The 19,111-nt window shown below is 43.2% G+C and overlaps 3 protein-coding genes across 3 annotated transcripts; 2 read left to right on the top strand and 1 right to left on the bottom strand.

The window, feature by feature from the left end:
* Positions 1 to 2,852: 2,852 nt before the first annotated feature.
* BT62DRAFT_1013250 (uncharacterized protein) lies at positions 2,853 to 4,313 on the top strand (the record flags this gene model as incomplete). Its single annotated transcript, XM_043178028.1, has 5 exons — positions 2,853 to 2,903; positions 2,940 to 3,215; positions 3,686 to 3,850; positions 3,898 to 4,045; positions 4,111 to 4,313. The coding sequence occupies 5 exons, from the start codon at positions 2,853 to 2,855 to the stop codon at positions 4,311 to 4,313; spliced, it is 843 nt and encodes a 280-aa protein (XP_043033417.1).
* An 879-nt stretch (positions 4,314 to 5,192) lies between these two features.
* BT62DRAFT_867926 (uncharacterized protein) lies at positions 5,193 to 6,015 on the bottom strand (the record flags this gene model as incomplete). Its single annotated transcript, XM_043182511.1, has 3 exons — positions 5,193 to 5,731; positions 5,786 to 5,821; positions 5,877 to 6,015. Coding segments are annotated over 3 exons (714 nt in total), but the record flags the coding sequence as incomplete, so codon positions are not given.
* Positions 6,016 to 16,287: 10,272 nt separating this feature from the next.
* Positions 16,288 to 16,613, top strand: BT62DRAFT_1013248 (uncharacterized protein; the record flags this gene model as incomplete). The annotated part of the gene is made up of 2 exons (XM_043178027.1): positions 16,288 to 16,322; positions 16,394 to 16,613. 2 exons carry the CDS (start codon positions 16,288 to 16,290, stop codon positions 16,611 to 16,613), a joined length of 255 nt encoding a protein of 84 aa, XP_043033415.1.
* Between the last annotated feature and the right edge of the window lie 2,498 nt (positions 16,614 to 19,111).

Here is a 19,111-nt window from a genome sequence, read left to right as displayed (position 1 = left end):
ATAATCCACGTCCAGGGAGTCATGAAGAAAGGGGTCATTGCTCGGTAGAGCACGTCTGAAGCTAACCCTCGACTGCCCAAGCCCATATAGTTGGGTTTATGGCCGAATGAATACTTAACGCGTTCGATTTTAGTTGCTGCAGATAATGAGTACCGTTTTTATGTAAATCGCTGTCTCCTGACTCTCTGCTGGACCCCATATGAGTCGGTTGTCACTAAAGTTCAACTTTTCAATGCAACTCTTTTGTCGGCAGGAATAGGTGGTACCAATGCTTGACCTGTGCACTCATCTGAAGAGTAAAGCCCAGACCTGGATGATGTCCAGAGTCCTAGATACTATGGATTTTGGCTCAAACATGGCGACACTACTAGTATGTATTGCTTGCTATAAGAGAAACAAGGTCTGGACTACCAGTGAGTGTTAGAATTATCACAGCTAGTCAAGTCTAAGTGCTTGAGAGACTTAGTATTGGGTTTCAGAGTATTCTAAGATAGACTGAGCACAGTAGCTCATAATTTTAAGTCTAAATTCATATATTGTGTCTTAACCACACTGCTGTTGTGAGCATTTCATCTTAGAAGCAAACAAGCATTGAATAAACTGTCTTTGTACAATCACTTCAAGTCTGCAGAGTGCTTCTATCATTATTGAAACACCCAAACTCAACAATATTGATGATAGTGCTTGTTGAGGTTTGAGATTGAAATAAGGGTTGTAGATGGGTATAGAAGAGTTGTATTACATAACTGTAGTTGGAGTTTGTAGCAAGTTCCTTCATATTGAAAAATTCTAGCTACTTATATCATACAAGTGATGTGTTTCTATAGTAGTCTACTATGTTCCTACACTGCCCCAGAAGTCTGTGGTTAGTCAGCAATGAACTAACTTGAGTACTTTATTCATCTCAAAGTTTCCAGACTTTTCTGAATTGGCTGAGTCCAGCATAGTATATTTGATATAGTTGATCATGCTTAATCATTCTTGGTTTCAACTGTGCTTTAGAGTGATTGAGTATTAGTGTTTGAGAGCTCATTTCTCATTTTCTTGCCTTAGTTGTTCAGTCTTATTTGTGCAGCCATTACCAAGCACAGGACCAAATGTGAGCTTCTTCTTCTGGCTGATCTGATTTTCTGTGTCATCAAGGCTTCCTTGAAGAATGAGAGTCCAATGTTCATATTCAAGAGATGGTTGCCAGCTTGGACTCATCTCCAACCAATGATGATTATCATATTCTTAACATTGGAACAATGGAAGAATGGGATTGATGTCTCAAGAAGACAGGGGTATACCTTCCTGTGAGGTTCAATAGATGTGAAGTGTGCTACTAATATTAGCAATGTATACCAGAGTGGACATGAATCTTGTGAATTTCAATCAATCAAATGTCAAACTCTCAGATGTCTGGAGCACACTTAATCACATGAAAATTTTGTCTCATAAGTCACAGTTACAGTATTTATAAAGAGAGGGACCTCAAAGCCCCTGCCCTGAACTTTGTCCATGACTACCATGACTACCTTACAACCTACAACATGCAGTTTCAATACCTAGATTACTGCCAGAACTCACAGATCTAATAGTTGACATTCTTTCCGATGATGTTCCCTCTCTCACAGCTTGTGCATTGTCCTCTCACCAACTTCTCCACTGCAGCCACTATCACCTATTCCACACCATACAATTCGACTTCCTTCCAAATCAGTCATTCAATCACTGTGAAATTTTCTCAAAGAAGTGCCAAAATGTGGTGCCACTTGTAAGGACCCTTACCTTGAGCAAAAATTCCAACTGGTACAATGTCCCCTCTCATCCATGGATTGCCTCTGAACTGCAGCTGCCTATTGTCTTTGCAATGATGAAGAATTTGACATTCTTGCATCTTGTTCAGGTGGAACTAGTCAGCATTAATATCATCTGGCCTCAAGTCAAGGAATTGGAAATGAATCACTGTTCTGTGATGAACCTTGGCACCTTCCTTGGTGGGTTCCACAAATTAAACAAGCTAGCACTATGTGACATAGACATTGTTGAAGAGACATCCTCATTATCTGAAGTTTCTCTCAACATTGAAGAATTAGTGATTACCCAAGTCAACATCCAATTGGACATGAATACCATCAAGTGCCTCCTCCCACTCCTTCTCATGCCACCCCATATTCAATGACTTACCTACCCAATTTACTATCCAGAGCAGAACATCCCACAATACAATGTGATTCCTTATATGCACCTGGATGAGTTATTTCTAGTAGGTGCCTTCATGCCAAAGATACCCATTCTGGATATCCAAAACATTACTAGGCTTTGTTTGCTTATGACCATCCCCTGGCACTGGTATCAGGCAGATGCATGCAAAGACTATGATGAGCTAACAGATTGGCTTATATACATGCTACCCAAAGCTCAAGGGGGGGTGCTTAAAGGAGGTTGCATTGGAGTAAGACCTGATTGGCATATCTGGGAGTCCAGACAAGTGGAAAGAGCTCGATGCAGTTCTATCAAAGATGGAATTCAGCAAGGTTGAGCTCATGTTCAGGGCAACCCCAGAAGACTGGGATAGAGAAGGAGAAGGAGAAGAGAAAGCCAAGTGGCCATTGTGGGAAGGCAAGCTGGAGGGATTGATGTTCAAATGTGCTGCATTCTTTGAACAAGTTGAAAGGCATGGGTTGTTGACAGTCTCCAGACGATACCTAAGTTAAGTTCGTATGTTTGCTACTATCTAGACATCGCTATTGCGTTTTGGACATCGAATCAGTATACAGGTTACAAATAATACAACTTGCATCTTTTATGTCCCAAGATTTCGTCATGGAGAAATAATTCTAAGATTTACTTGGCCGTTGCAGAACTCAATGGCCGATGATGATTCAGCACCGGAAATAGCAACCACTGCGACCAGTGCCGTCTGTACATTGCTTTCCCTTTTTACCTTCGTTTAGGACCCTCATTTTCTTCTATTCGTCCTCATTTTCCGTGCTCGTTCTCGGTGTACCAGCGAGAGTACATACGCAGGTAATGCTGACTCAAAATTTGCGTCAAACCTTGGCAAATCGCCTCACGGAGGCCACCATATGTCTTTCTTCCGGCGTTCTAATCAGCGAGAATCCGAATATACGACGAAGATAACGACGAGACTATTGATCCAGAACTATGCCTTCGAACCTTCTGGCGAGCCGAGGAATGTCTATGTAAATTATCCTTTGGGAGTCCTGGAAGTCAGTGTTCATGGGGAACTAGCTCATTGTAATTAGTCCCTGGATCAAAGGCCTTGTGTCTAACCTTGACTTGAGTAGCTTCTGTTGCTAAGTCACCTTGTATCAAATAGAATTGAGGTCTTAATTGAACTTTGGGTTTGGCCTAATCATGGGGATTAGTCATCTACCTCGTGATCCCCCCATCCCACTCCTTTATACATGAGTAAAAGGTCCCTGGCTGGCCACTGATGTCATCAAGAAAAGTACACTGTTCCTCTCTACAATCGATCCGTATGAATCTCCAGACACAAAGACGGCCAATCTACCGAGAATGGGACCTTGTAGGGCTTTCTTATCAAATTAGGTCGGGCGCAACTCGTTCAATTCCAGTTCGTGTCCAAGGCTCAGGAATGGGCCTAGGAGTACTGTTTAGTTACAGCTTGCGCAAGAATACTTTCAGTTATACACGACGTCACTTGCATCTTCCTTAGTTTACGTTATACTTTATCAAGTACGATATCGAACTCGAGGCTGCTTCTCGGATTGGAACATTCGCTCAATGTCGACAAGATGGCGGGCGCGTTCGGCTGAACAGAATAATCCCAGTGAAACTGGTTCGAATCCAGTTGCCGCCCATGCACCGGCGCACTACCGCAGTTCGCTTCTTTTATTTTTATTTTGCAAATCATCAGTGTCCTACCAGCTATGTGCTCTCAGACTGGGAACTGAGACTTGCGTTTGGACCACATATTCAATCGATTCGGTACTGGTATTATTCAAGTCACGAAACAGCCCGTTGGCGCCTGAACAAGAATGCCTTATCAAGACCTTCGACCGAAATCAGATGAACCGTGACGCTTTGTTCAAGTCTGACATGTCGCTCCAGCATGAGCTGATGGTAAGATATTCGAGCAAGGGGAGGTCCAATCTGTCCTGTCGAGTCATGGAGAGGAATCCAGAGAAGGGGATGGTCACATCGAGCGACCGCCAATGAGAGGCGTTTTCCACACATGCTTCGATGGGCATTTGGACGCACTCATTCGTACAGGATTCTTCGCTGAGGACATGCATGAAAATGTCCGGCGCTCTACGACCCGCATGAGTCACAGGCGCCAATGATTTTCAGTGTCGCACCAATGAAGGTAGACGACCAGAAATTGGGCGAGTCGAAGACGAATTGGAGTTACGTGTCTCCATATTGCCTCAGAATATTAGAGAATATCGCAGAAGTTCGATGGGAAGGAGGTCGATGAGTAAGGGTATTTGTTGAACGAGACACGTGCTACCCGACTTTTCCCGCCTATATTACCCATATTGTACACCGCCGCCTATGGACTCTTTCGTTTACCCGAGCTCCTATACTTCACACCGACGTATATATACCACGTGGTTACTTCCGCATCCTCGGTGGTTTCACCCATACTGTGCCGACTGAGTACTTACAATGTTGTTCTCTTATTTTAGTACTGGGGTAATATTCTGCAAGAAAGGTGTGAAGTTGACGATGCCGTTAAAATTGGTCTCCATCTCTAGGTTAGAACGTTTCGACGGCGTAGCGCCTCCTTTCAACATGATCTTGGTATCTGCACCTGTAAAAACGACCAGCCCAATGATCCAAGTCGCATTACGGATTGCACATCCACGAAGGAGCATTTCATTGATCATGACCGACTCTTGCCTCTTTTCGCCCGTGACAGTATCCTTGTGTCGAAGAACACCATGGTAAAGATAGACGTTCTGGTGTGGTGGTTCTGAGTCAAGATAAAATGACGACCGCTCGATATTGTCTTCAGAGGCGATGGACGAAGTGGCTTTGATGGATTTTCGAGGTTTTAGACTAGTTTAACCGTCCAAGTTCTTTGTCTCCAAATAACACATGCCATCAGGATCCGATGTCGAGAGAACGACAATGTCAGCAGGAACCTGGTCGTTCTCCCGTAGGAGAACAATGTCTCCAACTTCCAGCTTCTTCCATAACGTCCTTTCCCATCGGGCAGAACCTCCATTTCGCCGCTTCGAATCAATTACGCCTAGCGTAGATTGGGAGTCATCATTCTGCTTCAATTGCCGGAATTCCGTGGTAGAATTACGCTGCGTTGATGTATCAGAAAGCGATGATGCGTCCGGAGGGTAACTATGGGAAACGGCCCTCTGGATATCATCCAACTGCCAACCAGAACTTGAGCGTGCATGATCAAGATCAAAACTCGTGGTGGAGGTATCGCTGGTTTTGCTAAGCATAACACGAACGCCATGGCCAGCCTCATTAGCCTCTCGGTCACGAAGTTTGCGTACGCCTTTAGTAACTTTCCCCGGTGGGTTGATACCCAGCATCTTTTCGAACCAGGGCCGGGGGTCTGTCGGTTGGTTGACATTACGCCACGAGCCTGATTTTGTTGTCGCCGACGTCTTCACCTCTTCGTCGAGAGTCTCACGGCGATAGTCTTCCACAGCATCTTTGATGTCAGTGACGGTGAGAATAAATGCAAGGGGTAGGACCAAGATGGCGCCCGACGCTGCGTCAAACAAGAAGGAACCTGCGGGGCATCGTTAGTGGTGTGGAGCATAAAAATGCGAACACGAGCGCTGACGTTGAATCACGACGAGGGTAAGGGAAAATAGGTTTGCTACCCAGAATAAATAGGCAAACACGACAAAGAGGCATAGAAAGTACAATAACACACCGCCTAAATTGCTCGCATAAATTGGTAGTCCGGACCTTGTTTCTCTCATAGCGAGCAATAGGTTCCCCGTGAACACTGACTTCCAGGACTCCCAAAGGATAATTTACATAGACATTCCTCGGCTCGCCAGAAGGTTCGAAGGCATAGTTCTGGATCAATAGTCTCGTCGTTATCTTCGTCGTATATTCGGATTCTCGCTGATTAGAACGCCGGAAGAAAGACATATGGTGGCCTCCGTGAGGCGATTTGCCAAGGTTTGACGCAAATTTTGAGTCAGCATTACCTGCGTATGTACTCTCGCTGGTACACCGAGAACGAGCACGGAAAATGAGGACGAATAGAAGAAAATGAGGGTCCTAAACGAAGGTAAAAAGGGAAAGCAATGTACAGACGGCACTGGTCGCAGTGGTTGCTATTTCCGGTGCTGAATCATCATCGGCCATTGAGTTCTGCAACGGCCAAGTAAATCTTAGAATTATTTCTCCATGACGAAATCTTGGGACATAAAAGATGCAAGTTGTATTATTTGTAACCTGTATACTGATTCGATGTCCAAAACGCAATAGCGATGTCTAGATAGTAGCAAACATACGAACTTAACTTAGGTATCGTCTGGAGACTGTCAACAACCCATGCCTTTCAACTTGTTCAAAGAATGCAGCACATTTGAACATCAATCCCTCCAGCTTGCCTTCCCACAATGGCCACTTGGCTTTCTCTTCTCCTTCTCCTTCTCTATCCCAGTCTTCTGGGGTTGCCCTGAACATGAGCTCAACCTTGCTGAATTCCATCTTTGATAGAACTGCATCGAGCTCTTTCCACTTGTCTGGACTCCCAGATATGCCAATCAGGTCTTACTCCAATGCAACCTCCTTTAAGCACCCCCCCTTGAGCTTTGGGTAGCATGTATATAAGCCAATCTGTTAGCTCATCATAGTCTTTGCATGCATCTGCCTGATACCAGTGCCAGGGGATGGTCATAAGCAAACAAAGCCTAGTAATGTTTTGGATATCCAGAATGGGTATCTTTGGCATGAAGGCACCTACTAGAAATAACTCATCCAGGTGCATATAAGGAATCACATTGTATTGTGGGATGTTCTGCTCTGGATAGTAAATTGGGTAGGTAAGTCATTGAATATGGGGTGGCATGAGAAGGAGTGGGAGGAGGCACTTGATGGTATTCATGTCCAATTGGATGTTGACTTGGGTAATCACTAATTCTTCAATGTTGAGAGAAACTTCAGATAATGAGGATGTCTCTTCAACAATGTCTATGTCACATAGTGCTAGCTTGTTTAATTTGTGGAACCCACCAAGGAAGGTGCCAAGGTTCATCACAGAACAGTGATTCATTTCCAATTCCTTGACTTGAGGCCAGATGATATTAATGCTGACTAGTTCCACCTGAACAAGATGCAAGAATGTCAAATTCTTCATCATTGCAAAGACAATAGGCAGCTGCAGTTCAGAGGCAATCCATGGATGAGAGGGGACATTGTACCAGTTGGAATTTTTGCTCAAGGTAAGGGTCCTTACAAGTGGCACCACATTTTGGCACTTCTTTGAGAAAATTTCACAGTGATTGAATGACTGATTTGGAAGGAAGTCGAATTGTATGGTGTGGAATAGGTGATAGTGGCTGCAGTGGAGAAGTTGGTGAGAGGACAATGCACAAGCTGTGAGAGAGGGAACATCATCGGAAAGAATGTCAACTATTAGATCTGTGAGTTCTGGCAGTAATCTAGGTATTGAAACTGCATGTTGTAGGTTGTAAGGTAGTCATGGTAGTCATGGACAAAGTTCAGGGCAGGGGCTTTGAGGTCCCTCTCTTTATAAATACTGTAACTGTGACTTATGAGACAAAATTTTCATGTGATTAAGTGTGCTCCAGACATCTGAGAGTTTGACATTTGATTGATTGAAATTCACAAGATTCATGTCCACTCTGGTATACATTGCTAATATTAGTAGCACACTTCACATCTATTGAACCTCACAGGAAGGTATACCCCTGTCTTCTTGAGACATCAATCCCATTCTTCCATTGTTCCAATGTTAAGAATATGATAATCATCATTGGTTGGAGATGAGTCCAAGCTGGCAACCATCTCTTGAATATGAACATTGGACTCTCATTCTTCAAGGAAGCCTTGATGACACTAAGAGTAGACTAAACAGAGAAACATTGAAGGATATTGATGTGTATACCATTACCCTCTCTTTTTGATCATCACTCATGTCTACTTACCATATACATATACAACTTCTGTCATTACTTGACCACCTATATAGCCTGGCCATAGATACTCATATACCTCAGTCATTTCACCTATGCTCCACCTGGCTGAGGTATGTATATTATTACTATGCCTCTTACTATATTACTCACTCTTATTCATCAAACTCTACTTATATTCTTCTATCAATAGGTTATGGGTCCTGTTGCCTAAAGCCTCAGTCAATAAGAATGTGCAGCAAAGAGTACAAATCAACCAACCACTCCAACTACATTACCACACCTCTAAACAATGTTGTCAATGCCAGACAGGAGTCACAATCTTTCTAGACATGAGTAGCTATTTCAATGGGAAGAACTATGCCTTCTGTAAGCTACAAATAACTGAGTTGGTAAAAGGAAAAAAGCTATGAGGATACATTAAAGGAACCACTACTCACCCCACCATCCCCAGGGCTACCATAACCACACTTACAACTGTACTATTACCATCAGACCCCACTCTCATCTACTCTTTCTTCCCATCTTATGATGAATGGGTTTTTCATGACCAACTATTCCACTTCCACATTGTGCTCAACATTCTTGACTCTATTAGACTAGAGGTCAAAACAGATGGAACAGCAAAAGAATGCTGGGAATCCATTTGTGCTGAGCATGCAAAAAAGACTGACATAGTACTGTCAGAGGCTGAAGTATCCCTAAGATCCACAAAGTTTGATGGGAATAGCAATATAAATGCTCACATTGCTGACCTGTATATAAAATGATGTGCTGTTAATAATCTCTGTGTGACAGCTCTGAGTGACCAGGAGTTCAAAGGGATAATCATTCACTCTATTTCTCCTACAGATCATTGATGCCTATTCTTGCAAGCCTGTATCAGATGGCTATATTCAGTGACCTCATTTCTCACCTCCAAACACATGCTGTGACCCTCTGTGCTGTAGAAAAAGGACCATCCCCATCTCAGACTCTCACAATTCCTTCTGCTAGAACCCCTATATCTGTTACATGCATGCCACTGGCCTCTGCATCATCTCAACCAATCACAAATTCAATCACCAAAACCCACTGGACTCTGGCTGCTTCCCATTACCTATTAATTTCATTTTCACCATTATCATTTCACATCTGTATTTCACATTATAATATCTAGACTCTGAACTTGGTAGTGAATATTGACATCAGAACCCAATAGAATCTGACTTGGAATTAGCTACTATTAGTATATAAAGCCATGTATTATCATTGTAACTACTCAGTTCAAATATCAACTTGGACAGCCATCTACACTTTGTACTCACTTCAACTCCCCCTACCTTGTCCATTAGATTCTGCTCTGAAGGATACCCCTCTTCACTTCTCTGATGGAACTCTGTTCTGTCTGTTCAAATCCTTGGACTCTGACTCAAGGGTGACATTGCCAATAGCTTTATTGACACCCACACACTCAACCAGTCTCTGAATGCACACTCAAAGCCACTTGATTAGCATGTTCCTATATTTGAACTCAAACTCTTGAGTCAAAAATTTTTATCATGTCCACCATATTTACCCAATCCACAGAAACTGATCCCAAACAAACTCAGCCTACCCATCACAACATGTTTTTTTATGGAAGACATCCTGGCCTCCACCTCAAAGAAACAATCAGGCCTTTTCAGATTGGCCTCCAGTGGAGGATAATCTTCCTATAGGGAAACCTACAATCACTCTAGCTTCACTGCTCACTAATCTAATTATGATGATTCCCCTAACCCTTTTGATGCCACCAGCATCCCAACCAATGGAGCCCAACAGGCCAGCCTGATATATGGCACTTGAATTGACCCTCCAATAGACCTCTTATCCCTGGGCAACATGCATGGGAATTCAGACAGCTTAGACTCAGAAGGCAGAGATAAAGACACCCTCACCCATACTTCTATCTGATGAAAACCAGGTGGTAATCCACCAAACCCTTTTCCAGAAGGGCCAGGAGGGTCAGATGGACCAGGAGGACCAGGCAGACTAGGTGGTCCCAATGGCTCAAGCAGCTCTGACAGCCCTGCAGGAAGCAATAATCAAAACCAGCAGGACATGTTTCTAGAATTCATAAACCTGTTACAAGGAGTCTCTGCTTTCCTCAATAACCCTAAACCAGCCACTATTCATACTAAAGTCAAGGAACCAGAACTATTTAATGACTCTGACTCTCACAAACTGAAGGCCTTCATCATCTCCCTTCAGTTGAACTTCAACAACAGACCTACTGCATTTGCAACAGATGCTAACAAAGTCAACTATGCAATTTCCTTCCTGACTGGCACTGTGCTTAACTGGTTCAAACCAGACATTCTTAACTCCAATCCATAGAATCCACCAGCCTGGCAATTCTCCTATGTGGCTTTCTTAGATGAGCTTCATAGCAACTTCAGCCTCTTTGATGCCATTGGAGATGCCAAAGATGCATTAGAACACCTTCAGATGCATGATGGAGATCAGAGCATGAAGTATATGGTCCAATTCAACCAGTACACCTGACAAATTGAGTACAGAGATAACTCTCTCTGCTATGCCTCTTACCATTGACATGCCCTCTCCTTGTTCAGGCATGTAAAATTGTGAAAATTGCAAATATATGGACTGCATTCCAGTCCAGTAAGCATGTAACAGAAAATAGGACTAGAGTGCACAGAAACCTAGCTATCATAATGCTAAACTGAAGTAACAATGAGCAGAGTGCATGGCCTAGTAACAGACTAATACCAGAGGGGTTAGGCTGCATGTGAGGTCCCAGCACTTGGCCCTAAATGTGCCAATACTATTATGAGAGAACATGCTAAAAATAAAAAGACTATGATTGAAATATGATCAGCAATTCTGATCACATTGATCAAAGATGCACAGCCATTGATGCACTGATGAGACATGCCTTAGAACAGAGAACTGAGACCCAAAGAAAGGTATCTGAATAACTGAGTGTGGAACAGAGAAATGATATAATAGCAACAAAGGAATAGATAGAGAAATACTACCCTCAGAGATGAATAGCACATGTACTGCTCAGAGACTTGCATACTTACAGTGCCTTAGTGCACTTAACACAGTGAGGGACTCCATATCATACTGAGACATGGCACCTTTGGTGATCAGATAGAATGACTGGCTGGACACAGAGAAGCAGAACATAGCCATTGTGGCTGACTCCTGGCATGAGAGATAACCCCAGGGGTCTGGAACAGTTTATCACTGTCAGAGATGTCACTGGGGAAATAAGAAAGTGAGCAGACCTGACAAGGCCAGCTAGCCAATGTCAGCTAGTGAAGGAACAGCAGGCACAGTCCTTGCTCAGAAGAGAATAAGCATGGTGACTGCAATATGCACACAAATAATACTCACAGGATCCAGTATGGATTCCCATGCTTTGAAGATACCATAGTAGAGTATTTAAATATGGCATTGTATGAGTAGAAGAGAAGTTTCTGACCTCCACAGTTGCAGTGTATTGGGCACAGAAAGCCTTGCACTCTAGCTCTGGGTTTGTGTTAGTAACTTTGGGTGAGAGAATAAACTTATTATTGAATATCCTTGAGAGAGCTGTGAGAACTAAGCGAGGCATCAAAGCTTGCAAAGGACTTGAGCCCAGTTTGATAAGAGGTTTTGGATTGCACTCTAATCTGAGAATAAGAGAGTGGTGTCTGAAGGGCATCATCATGAGCTTTTGAGGTATTTGTGATGCATGGTGCTACAGGTGGCAGAGATTCAAACCCTTTGGCTTGATTAGTGTGCGCTTTTGGGTTATTTCTGCAGATTGGCAGAGGTTCAAACCCTTTGGTCTGTCAGACAGTGTTTTATTGTGTTTTGTATCTCTGGATTGCATAGGTTTGAATCCTGTGGGTCTACAATCAGTTTGGAAACTTGTGAACAGAGATCTGTGCTTTTTATCACTTGTGGATGTGTTTGTGATTGGTTTTTGCTTAGAGCATAAAGCTTTGAGTTGTGTATTGTGCATGTTAAGGACTTTGAGTTGATCTAAGCTGTGCTTGGGACTTTTTGGAGAGTTTTGTGAGAGTGTTTTGACATATTGTATTGAGCTGCAGTACCCTTTGCCTTGAGGCCCAGCAACACCAGTTGCCACCTCTTGTTTTGATAAGACAAAAAGCTTTGAGACCTAGAGAGACCTCAGACTGTTGTAAGTGTGCTATTACTGTTCACACACTGTGATCTCATTGAAGAAGACAATTATAATTGTTGATTACTATCTTTATCACATTATAATCTCCCCATGAACTAAGAGTTTTGTGTGTGTGTTGGTGTGAGTGTGGTCAGTAGATAGCACTCTGCTGTATCTGTTTTCACCTTGCACACACTCAGATTCTTTTCACCAGGTCCAGTAGCAAGCATCAAGTTCTTAGGCAAGGAAGTGTATATCATAAAGGTTGTTTGGCTTCCTATGGTGTGCCATGTCATCCTTGATATGGGTGCAGAGGCTATGGTGAAGAGGATCTGAGTGTGTGCAAGGTGAAAACAGATACAGCAGAGTGCTATCTACTGACCACACTCACACCAACACACACACAAAACTCTTAGTTCATGGGGAGATTATAATGTGATAAAGATAGTAATCAACAATTATAATTGTCTTCTTCAATGAGATCACAGTGTGTGAACAGTAATAGCACACTTACAACAGTCTGAGGTCTCTCTAGGTCTCAAAGCTTTTTGTCTTATCAAAACAAGAGGTGGCAACTGGTGTTGCTGGGCCTCAAGGCAAAGGGTACTGCAGCTCAATACAATATGTCAAAACACTCTCACAAAACTCTCCAAAAAGTCCCAAGCACAGCTTAGATCAACTCAAAGTCCTTAACATGCACAATACACAACTCAAAGCTTTATGCTCTAAGCAAAAACCAATCACAAACACATCCACAAGTGATAAAAAGCACAGATCTCTGTTCACAAGTTTCCAAACTGATTGTAGACCCACAGGATTCAAACCTATGCAATCCAGAGATACAAAACACAATAAAACACTGTCTGACAGACCAAAGGGTTTGAACCTCTGCCAATCTGCAGAAATAACCCAAAAGCGCACACTAATCAAGCCAAAGGGTTTGAATCTCTGCCACCTGTAGCACCATGCATCACAAATACCTCAAAAGCTCATGATGATGCCCTTCAGACACCACTCTCTTATTCTCAGATTAGAGTGCAATCCAAAACCTCTTATCAAACTGGGCTCAAGTCCTTTGCAAGCTTTGATGCCTCGCTTAGTTCTCACAGCTCTCTCAAGGATATTCAATAATAAGTTTATTCTCTCACCCAAAGTTACTAACACAAACCCAGAGCTAGAGTGCAAGGCTTTCTGTGCCCAATACACTGCAACTGTGGAGGTCAGAAACTTCTCTTCTACTCATACAATGCCATATTTAAATACTCTACTATGGTATCTTCAAAGCATGGGAATCCATACTGGATCCTGTGAGTATTATTTGTGTGCATATTGCAGTCACCATGCTTATTCTCTTCTGAGCAAGGACTGTGCCTGCTGTTCCTTCACTAGCTGACATTGGCTAGCTGGCCTTGTCAGGTCTGCTCACTTTCTTATTTCCCCAGTGACATCTCTGACAGTGATAAACTGTTCCAGACCCCTGGGGTTATCTCTCATGCCAGGAGTCAGCCACAATGGCTATGTTCTGCTTCTCTGTGTCCAGCCAGTCATTCTATCTGATCACCAAAGGTGCCATGTCTCAGTATGATATGGAGTCCCTCACTGTGTTAAGTGCACTAAGGCACTGTAAGTATGCAAGTCTCTGAGCAGTACATGTGCTATTCATCTCTGAGGGTAGTATTTCTCTATCTATTCCTTTGTTGCTATTATATCATTTCTCTGTTCCACACTCAGTTATTCAGATACCTTTCTTTGGGTCTCAGTTCTCTGTTCTAAGGCATGTCTCATCAGTGCATCAATGGCTGTGCATCTTTGATCAATGTGATCAGAATTGCTGATCATATTTCAATCATAGTCTTTTTATTTTTAGCATGTTCTCTCATAATAGTATTGGCACATTTAGGGCCAAGTGCTGGGACCTCACATGCAGCCTAACCCCTCTGGTATTAGTCTGTTACTAGGCCATGCACTCTGCTCATTGTTACTTCAGTTTAGCATTATGATAGCTAGGTTTCTGTGCACTCTAGTCCTATTTTCTGTTACATGCTTACTGGACTGGAATGCAGTCCATATATTTGCAATTTTCACAATTTTACATGCCTGAACAAGGAGAGGGCATGTCACTGCTTCACATGTATCTACACTAAGCTCAACCTACAACATGTCTACCATCTCATTCACATAGCCAAAGAGGATGAATGGAAAACAGCCTTCCAAACCTATTATGGTTCCTTCAAATAGCATATCATGCCTTTTGGCCTCACAAATGCTCTGGTGGCATTCCAATGATTTGTGAACAATATATTTTCTGACATGCTTGACATATCAGTAGTAGTCTACTTTGATGACATCCTTATATATTCTGACAATCTGGGAGATTACCAGAAACATGTTCAAGAGGTCCTATGCAGGCTTAGAGCTAATGGACTCTACTGCAAAGGTTTCAAATGAAATTCAACTGGGATTCCATAGAATACTTAGGCTACATCCTATCACCTGAAGGACTTCACATGTCTGAAGAAAAAGTCCAGGCCATTGTTGACTGGCCAATGCCATGAAAGGTCAAAGACATCTAATCTTTTTTTGGCTTCACCAACTTCTACTGTTGCTTCATACATGAATATAGCAATATCATTCTTTCTCTTACATGACTTATCTATAAGAGAACTCCATGGAAATTTGATGACAAATGCTTGGCCACCTTTAATGAGTTGAAACAGGCCTTTACACATGCCTCTATCCTTATCCACTGGGTCTCCAATCAAAAGATAGTGGTGGAAACCAACATCTCCAATTATACAATTGCAGCTATCCTCTCTATCTATCTTGAAGATGATGAAATTCACTCTATCACTTTCTGCTCTCAGAGCCTCCACAATGCCAAACTCAACTATAACATCTATGATAAAGAGCTTCTAGCCATTTTTGAGGCCTTCAAACATTGGTGGCACTACCTTGAAGCCTCCATGGACTCTATTGATGTCATAACAGAGCACAAGAACCTTGAATACTTTGTCACCACCAAGATTCTAACCTGCTAACAGGTCTGCTGGTCTGAATACCTATCTCAGTTCAATCTAGTAATCTGGTTCTGCCCTGGGAAACTGGGAGGGAAACTGGATGCACTCACTAGATGATGGGACATCTACTCTAAAGAGAGGGATAGCCAATATGCCCAAGTCAACCCTCACAATTTCTAACCCATATTCACTCAAGAATGACTTTCTGCATCACTCTGCACAACCTACCTTGAAGACCCTACTCTACAGGCTAGTGCCATCATAGATATCAACAAACTCCAGATCAATATCAAATAAGCACAATTCTCTGACCCTACATGCTCTGACAGCCTCTGCCTGTTATGATTTTTCCTCCTTTCTTTACCTTATCAACCCCTATTTATGCTTAGTCAGGGTGTCAAAGATAAGTGCTTGAGACCATGGGACAGGGCTTAGTCAGCACAACTAGCCAACTCACCATTGTCACTTGATGTTGCCTGACAATGCACAATTGACCTTTTATATACCATAATGATGCTCCAGCACAAAGAGCATAAAGGACAGAGGAATATACAATAAGTATGTAGTAAAATTAGCAACTCATGTACAGTATTTAAAGGAGCTCACTCTCACTGGTACAACCCAGCTTCGAGCTAAAGTTTATAATCACCATTCTACCTTGAGTCTATCCTTTGACCTTGTGACACAACAATATAGATACACAACAGTGAACTCAGCTGATCCCTCAAAGTGTGAAGGGATATCTGTTTATCATGTGTATCAGTTCATGTGATGCTTGGGCCTAACAATTAGCTCAAAGCTTCCTTCTTCCCTTTCTCAAGCCCAATTGTGCTGAGAAACTGAATGCCTCCTTCTGACAACAACAATCTGAATTTTGACCATGAGTTCTTTGAACTCCTTGCCTCCATCATTGGAACATTGATCAGTCTATTGGTGATCATCCAGCTGTGCCAGAGACACCATTCTATTACCACCTGAGCCATCTGATATTACCATGAGTTTTGACAAATCTAATGAATACTACACAATGTAACTCCTGACCTCCCACTTCATAACATCCCAGAATCCTGACAAATGACCTACCAGCCCCCAGAAGCCAGGCCTAGTGGCTCACATCAGGAGAATGGTCAAGAAGAAGAGAGAGAACAGTGCTCCTCTCAACCCAGAAACTGGGACCTTAGCATTCCAAGACGACATGGAATCCTTATATCCAATGCTGTCCCCAACCACAAGGATGAGGACCTCCTGGAGGATTTCTTCTGGAAGTCCCCCTCCCCCTCTTCTGCCTCTCATATCCATGGGATTGCCAACCATACCTGAGACTCTCTCAATGCCTCTCAGATGGCTCAAAGATCCAATGCCCCAACTCCTTGCAGCCAGTCTCACAGCCTCTGTTCTCTCACCAGGGCCAGCCCAGGGGTGGGTGTTAGGCCCAAGCATCATGTGAACAGATACATGTGATAAACAGGTGTTCCTTTGCACTTTGAGGAATCACCTGAGTTCACTAAATGTATATCTGCTGGTAGTGATACAAGGTCAGTTGTTGACTCAAGTTGGAATGGTGTGTATAAACTTTAGCTCAAAGCTGGGGTTTACCAGCAAGAGCATTGTTCTTAAATACTGTATAAGGGTTCCTAATTATATCACTACTTATTGTGTATTCCTGTGTCCATGGTGCCCGTTGTCCTTGAGCATCGTTGTTACACATAAAAGGGTTGCTTGTGCGTCGTTAGGCTTGATTGTCGGGTAGACTGATGGATGAGTTAGTTGTGCTGACCAAGCTCTCCCATGGTCTTGTGCCTCCTGATTAAGCATAGATAGGGGTGAAAAGGCGATGAAAAGGGAAAAATCATAACATTACCCCCTCCTTAAGACCATCATCCCAATGGCATTAATTAAGGGATAATTCATAGTCATGTATGGTCTTGTTGGCTGCCATGTATTTTTCATTGATCTACTGGTTGGATTCCAGGCCATATCCTTTCCAGCTGATGAGGTAATCTACCGTCATTGTCATTCCCCCCCCGCAGGCTTTTACTTTTCATAGTTTATAGTTTAGGACTTGATCAATTTCATAGTGTTTCTCGTCATTGATCAGGTCAGGCAGTGGCGGTGGGGGGCATTGTTGGTTAGGGAAGGCTGGAGCAATGTATGGGGAGAGAAGTGCCTCATTAAAGACATCATGGACCTTCCATCCTACTGGTAGACATAGCTTGTAAGCACTTTCCCCTATTTTGCTGATGATGGGGAAGGGGCCAGTCTGTTTGTCAGCAAGCTTACATTTTGGTCGGGGCAGGTGGAGATTTGTCGTATCCAGCCATACTTTATCGTTAATATTATATGTATGCACTAGGTGATGATATTTGTCATACTGTTTTTTCATTGCAGAGGCAGCCTTTTCAAGGGTGATTCTGGTTTCATTGTGGATTTTTGTCATTATCATGGCAAAGTCTGTGGAAGCGGGTGTTGTCGTCTTTTTGTAGGAAGATGTCTAGGCTACGTGTGGGTGATGCCCATGATTGATGAAGAATGAGGTTTGGCCAGTGGCTGAATGAACCCGATTGTTATGTTGAAAGGTGGCCAGTGCAAGCCATTCGATCCAGTCATCTTGGTGGTAGTTAATGAAAAGTCGGAGATATTTTTCGACCTCCTGATTTGCATGTTTGGTCTGGCCATCGGTTTGAGGGTGATAAGCTGTTGACACGTTTCATTTGATATGGAGGAGTTTATAGAGGTCATCGAGGAACTTCGAGATGAACTGAGGTCCCTGATCTGAGATGACTACTTGAGGCATCTCATACTTGGCATATACTTCATCACATAGAATTTTGGCCCACCCTTCCGAGGTTAGTTCCATGGAGCATGCAATTAGGATAATTGTTTTAGAGAATCGGTCTACTATGACTAGGATGGCGTCATAGCTGTTGCAGTCTGGTAGCCCAGTGATCATGTCTACCATAATATGAGTCCAGGGACATGTCAGTATTTCGTTTGGGTGTAGAGGGGCTGCCCACGATTGTGTGGAAGATTTTCCCCTCTGGCATGTTTTGCAGGCTTGAATGTAGGAGGTGACGTTGTTGCTGAGTTTTGGCCACCAGTAGTTTTGTAGTACAAGTTCCTTGGTGTTGGCAATTCCCGGATGTCCCGCAGTGGCATGGTTGTGGCACATGGTGATGATTTCCCCATGTAGATTTTGGTCACATGGGATGTAAATTCTACCATTGTACCAGATCATTCCCTCCTCCTTTGTCATTTCTCGTTTATGATTTAGTGAGGGGGCAATCCTTTGATCCCATTTATGGGGATCTCGGGTTACGCTCTTGATCCGCTCCTGGATCTCTTCCTCCGTTGGCATGATTAGGGCTTGAAAGTGTTTGGGCCTGAGCATTATGATTCCCGTGTTGTCATCCCCTCCTTGGTTGTGGTCAGCTCGACAGGATAGGAGGTTGACCTTTTTGTTTGCCACTCCGGCCTTGTGGTGGAGAGTGTATTGATACTGAGCGAGTTCGGTGACCCATCTGGCCTGCTGGCAATTTAGTTTTTGCAGCTGTCGGAAGTATCTGAGATTCTGGTGGTCTGTCCAGATCTTGAAGGTCTCGGGGGCACCGATCAGGTAATGTCACCATTCTTCCAAGGCGATCATTATTGCCAGTAGTTCCTTATCGTAGATTTCATAGTTCCTTTCTGTCACGGTCAATGCTTTGGAGAGAAAGGCAACTGGGTGCCATCTCCCATCTTGCTCTTGTGATAGTATGGCGCCTATGGCCCCATCACTTGAATCTGCCTCAATGCAAAATTTTCCTTCTTGAGATGGTATG

The sequence above is a fragment of the Guyanagaster necrorhizus genome, assembly GCF_019112545.1.
Source record: "Guyanagaster necrorhizus MCA 3950 unplaced genomic scaffold BT62scaffold_58, whole genome shotgun sequence".
Classification (NCBI taxonomy): domain Eukaryota; kingdom Fungi; phylum Basidiomycota; class Agaricomycetes; order Agaricales; family Physalacriaceae; genus Guyanagaster; species Guyanagaster necrorhizus.
The sequence above is the reverse complement of the archived record's forward strand: the minus strand, read 5'-3'. Positions and strand labels throughout refer to the sequence as shown.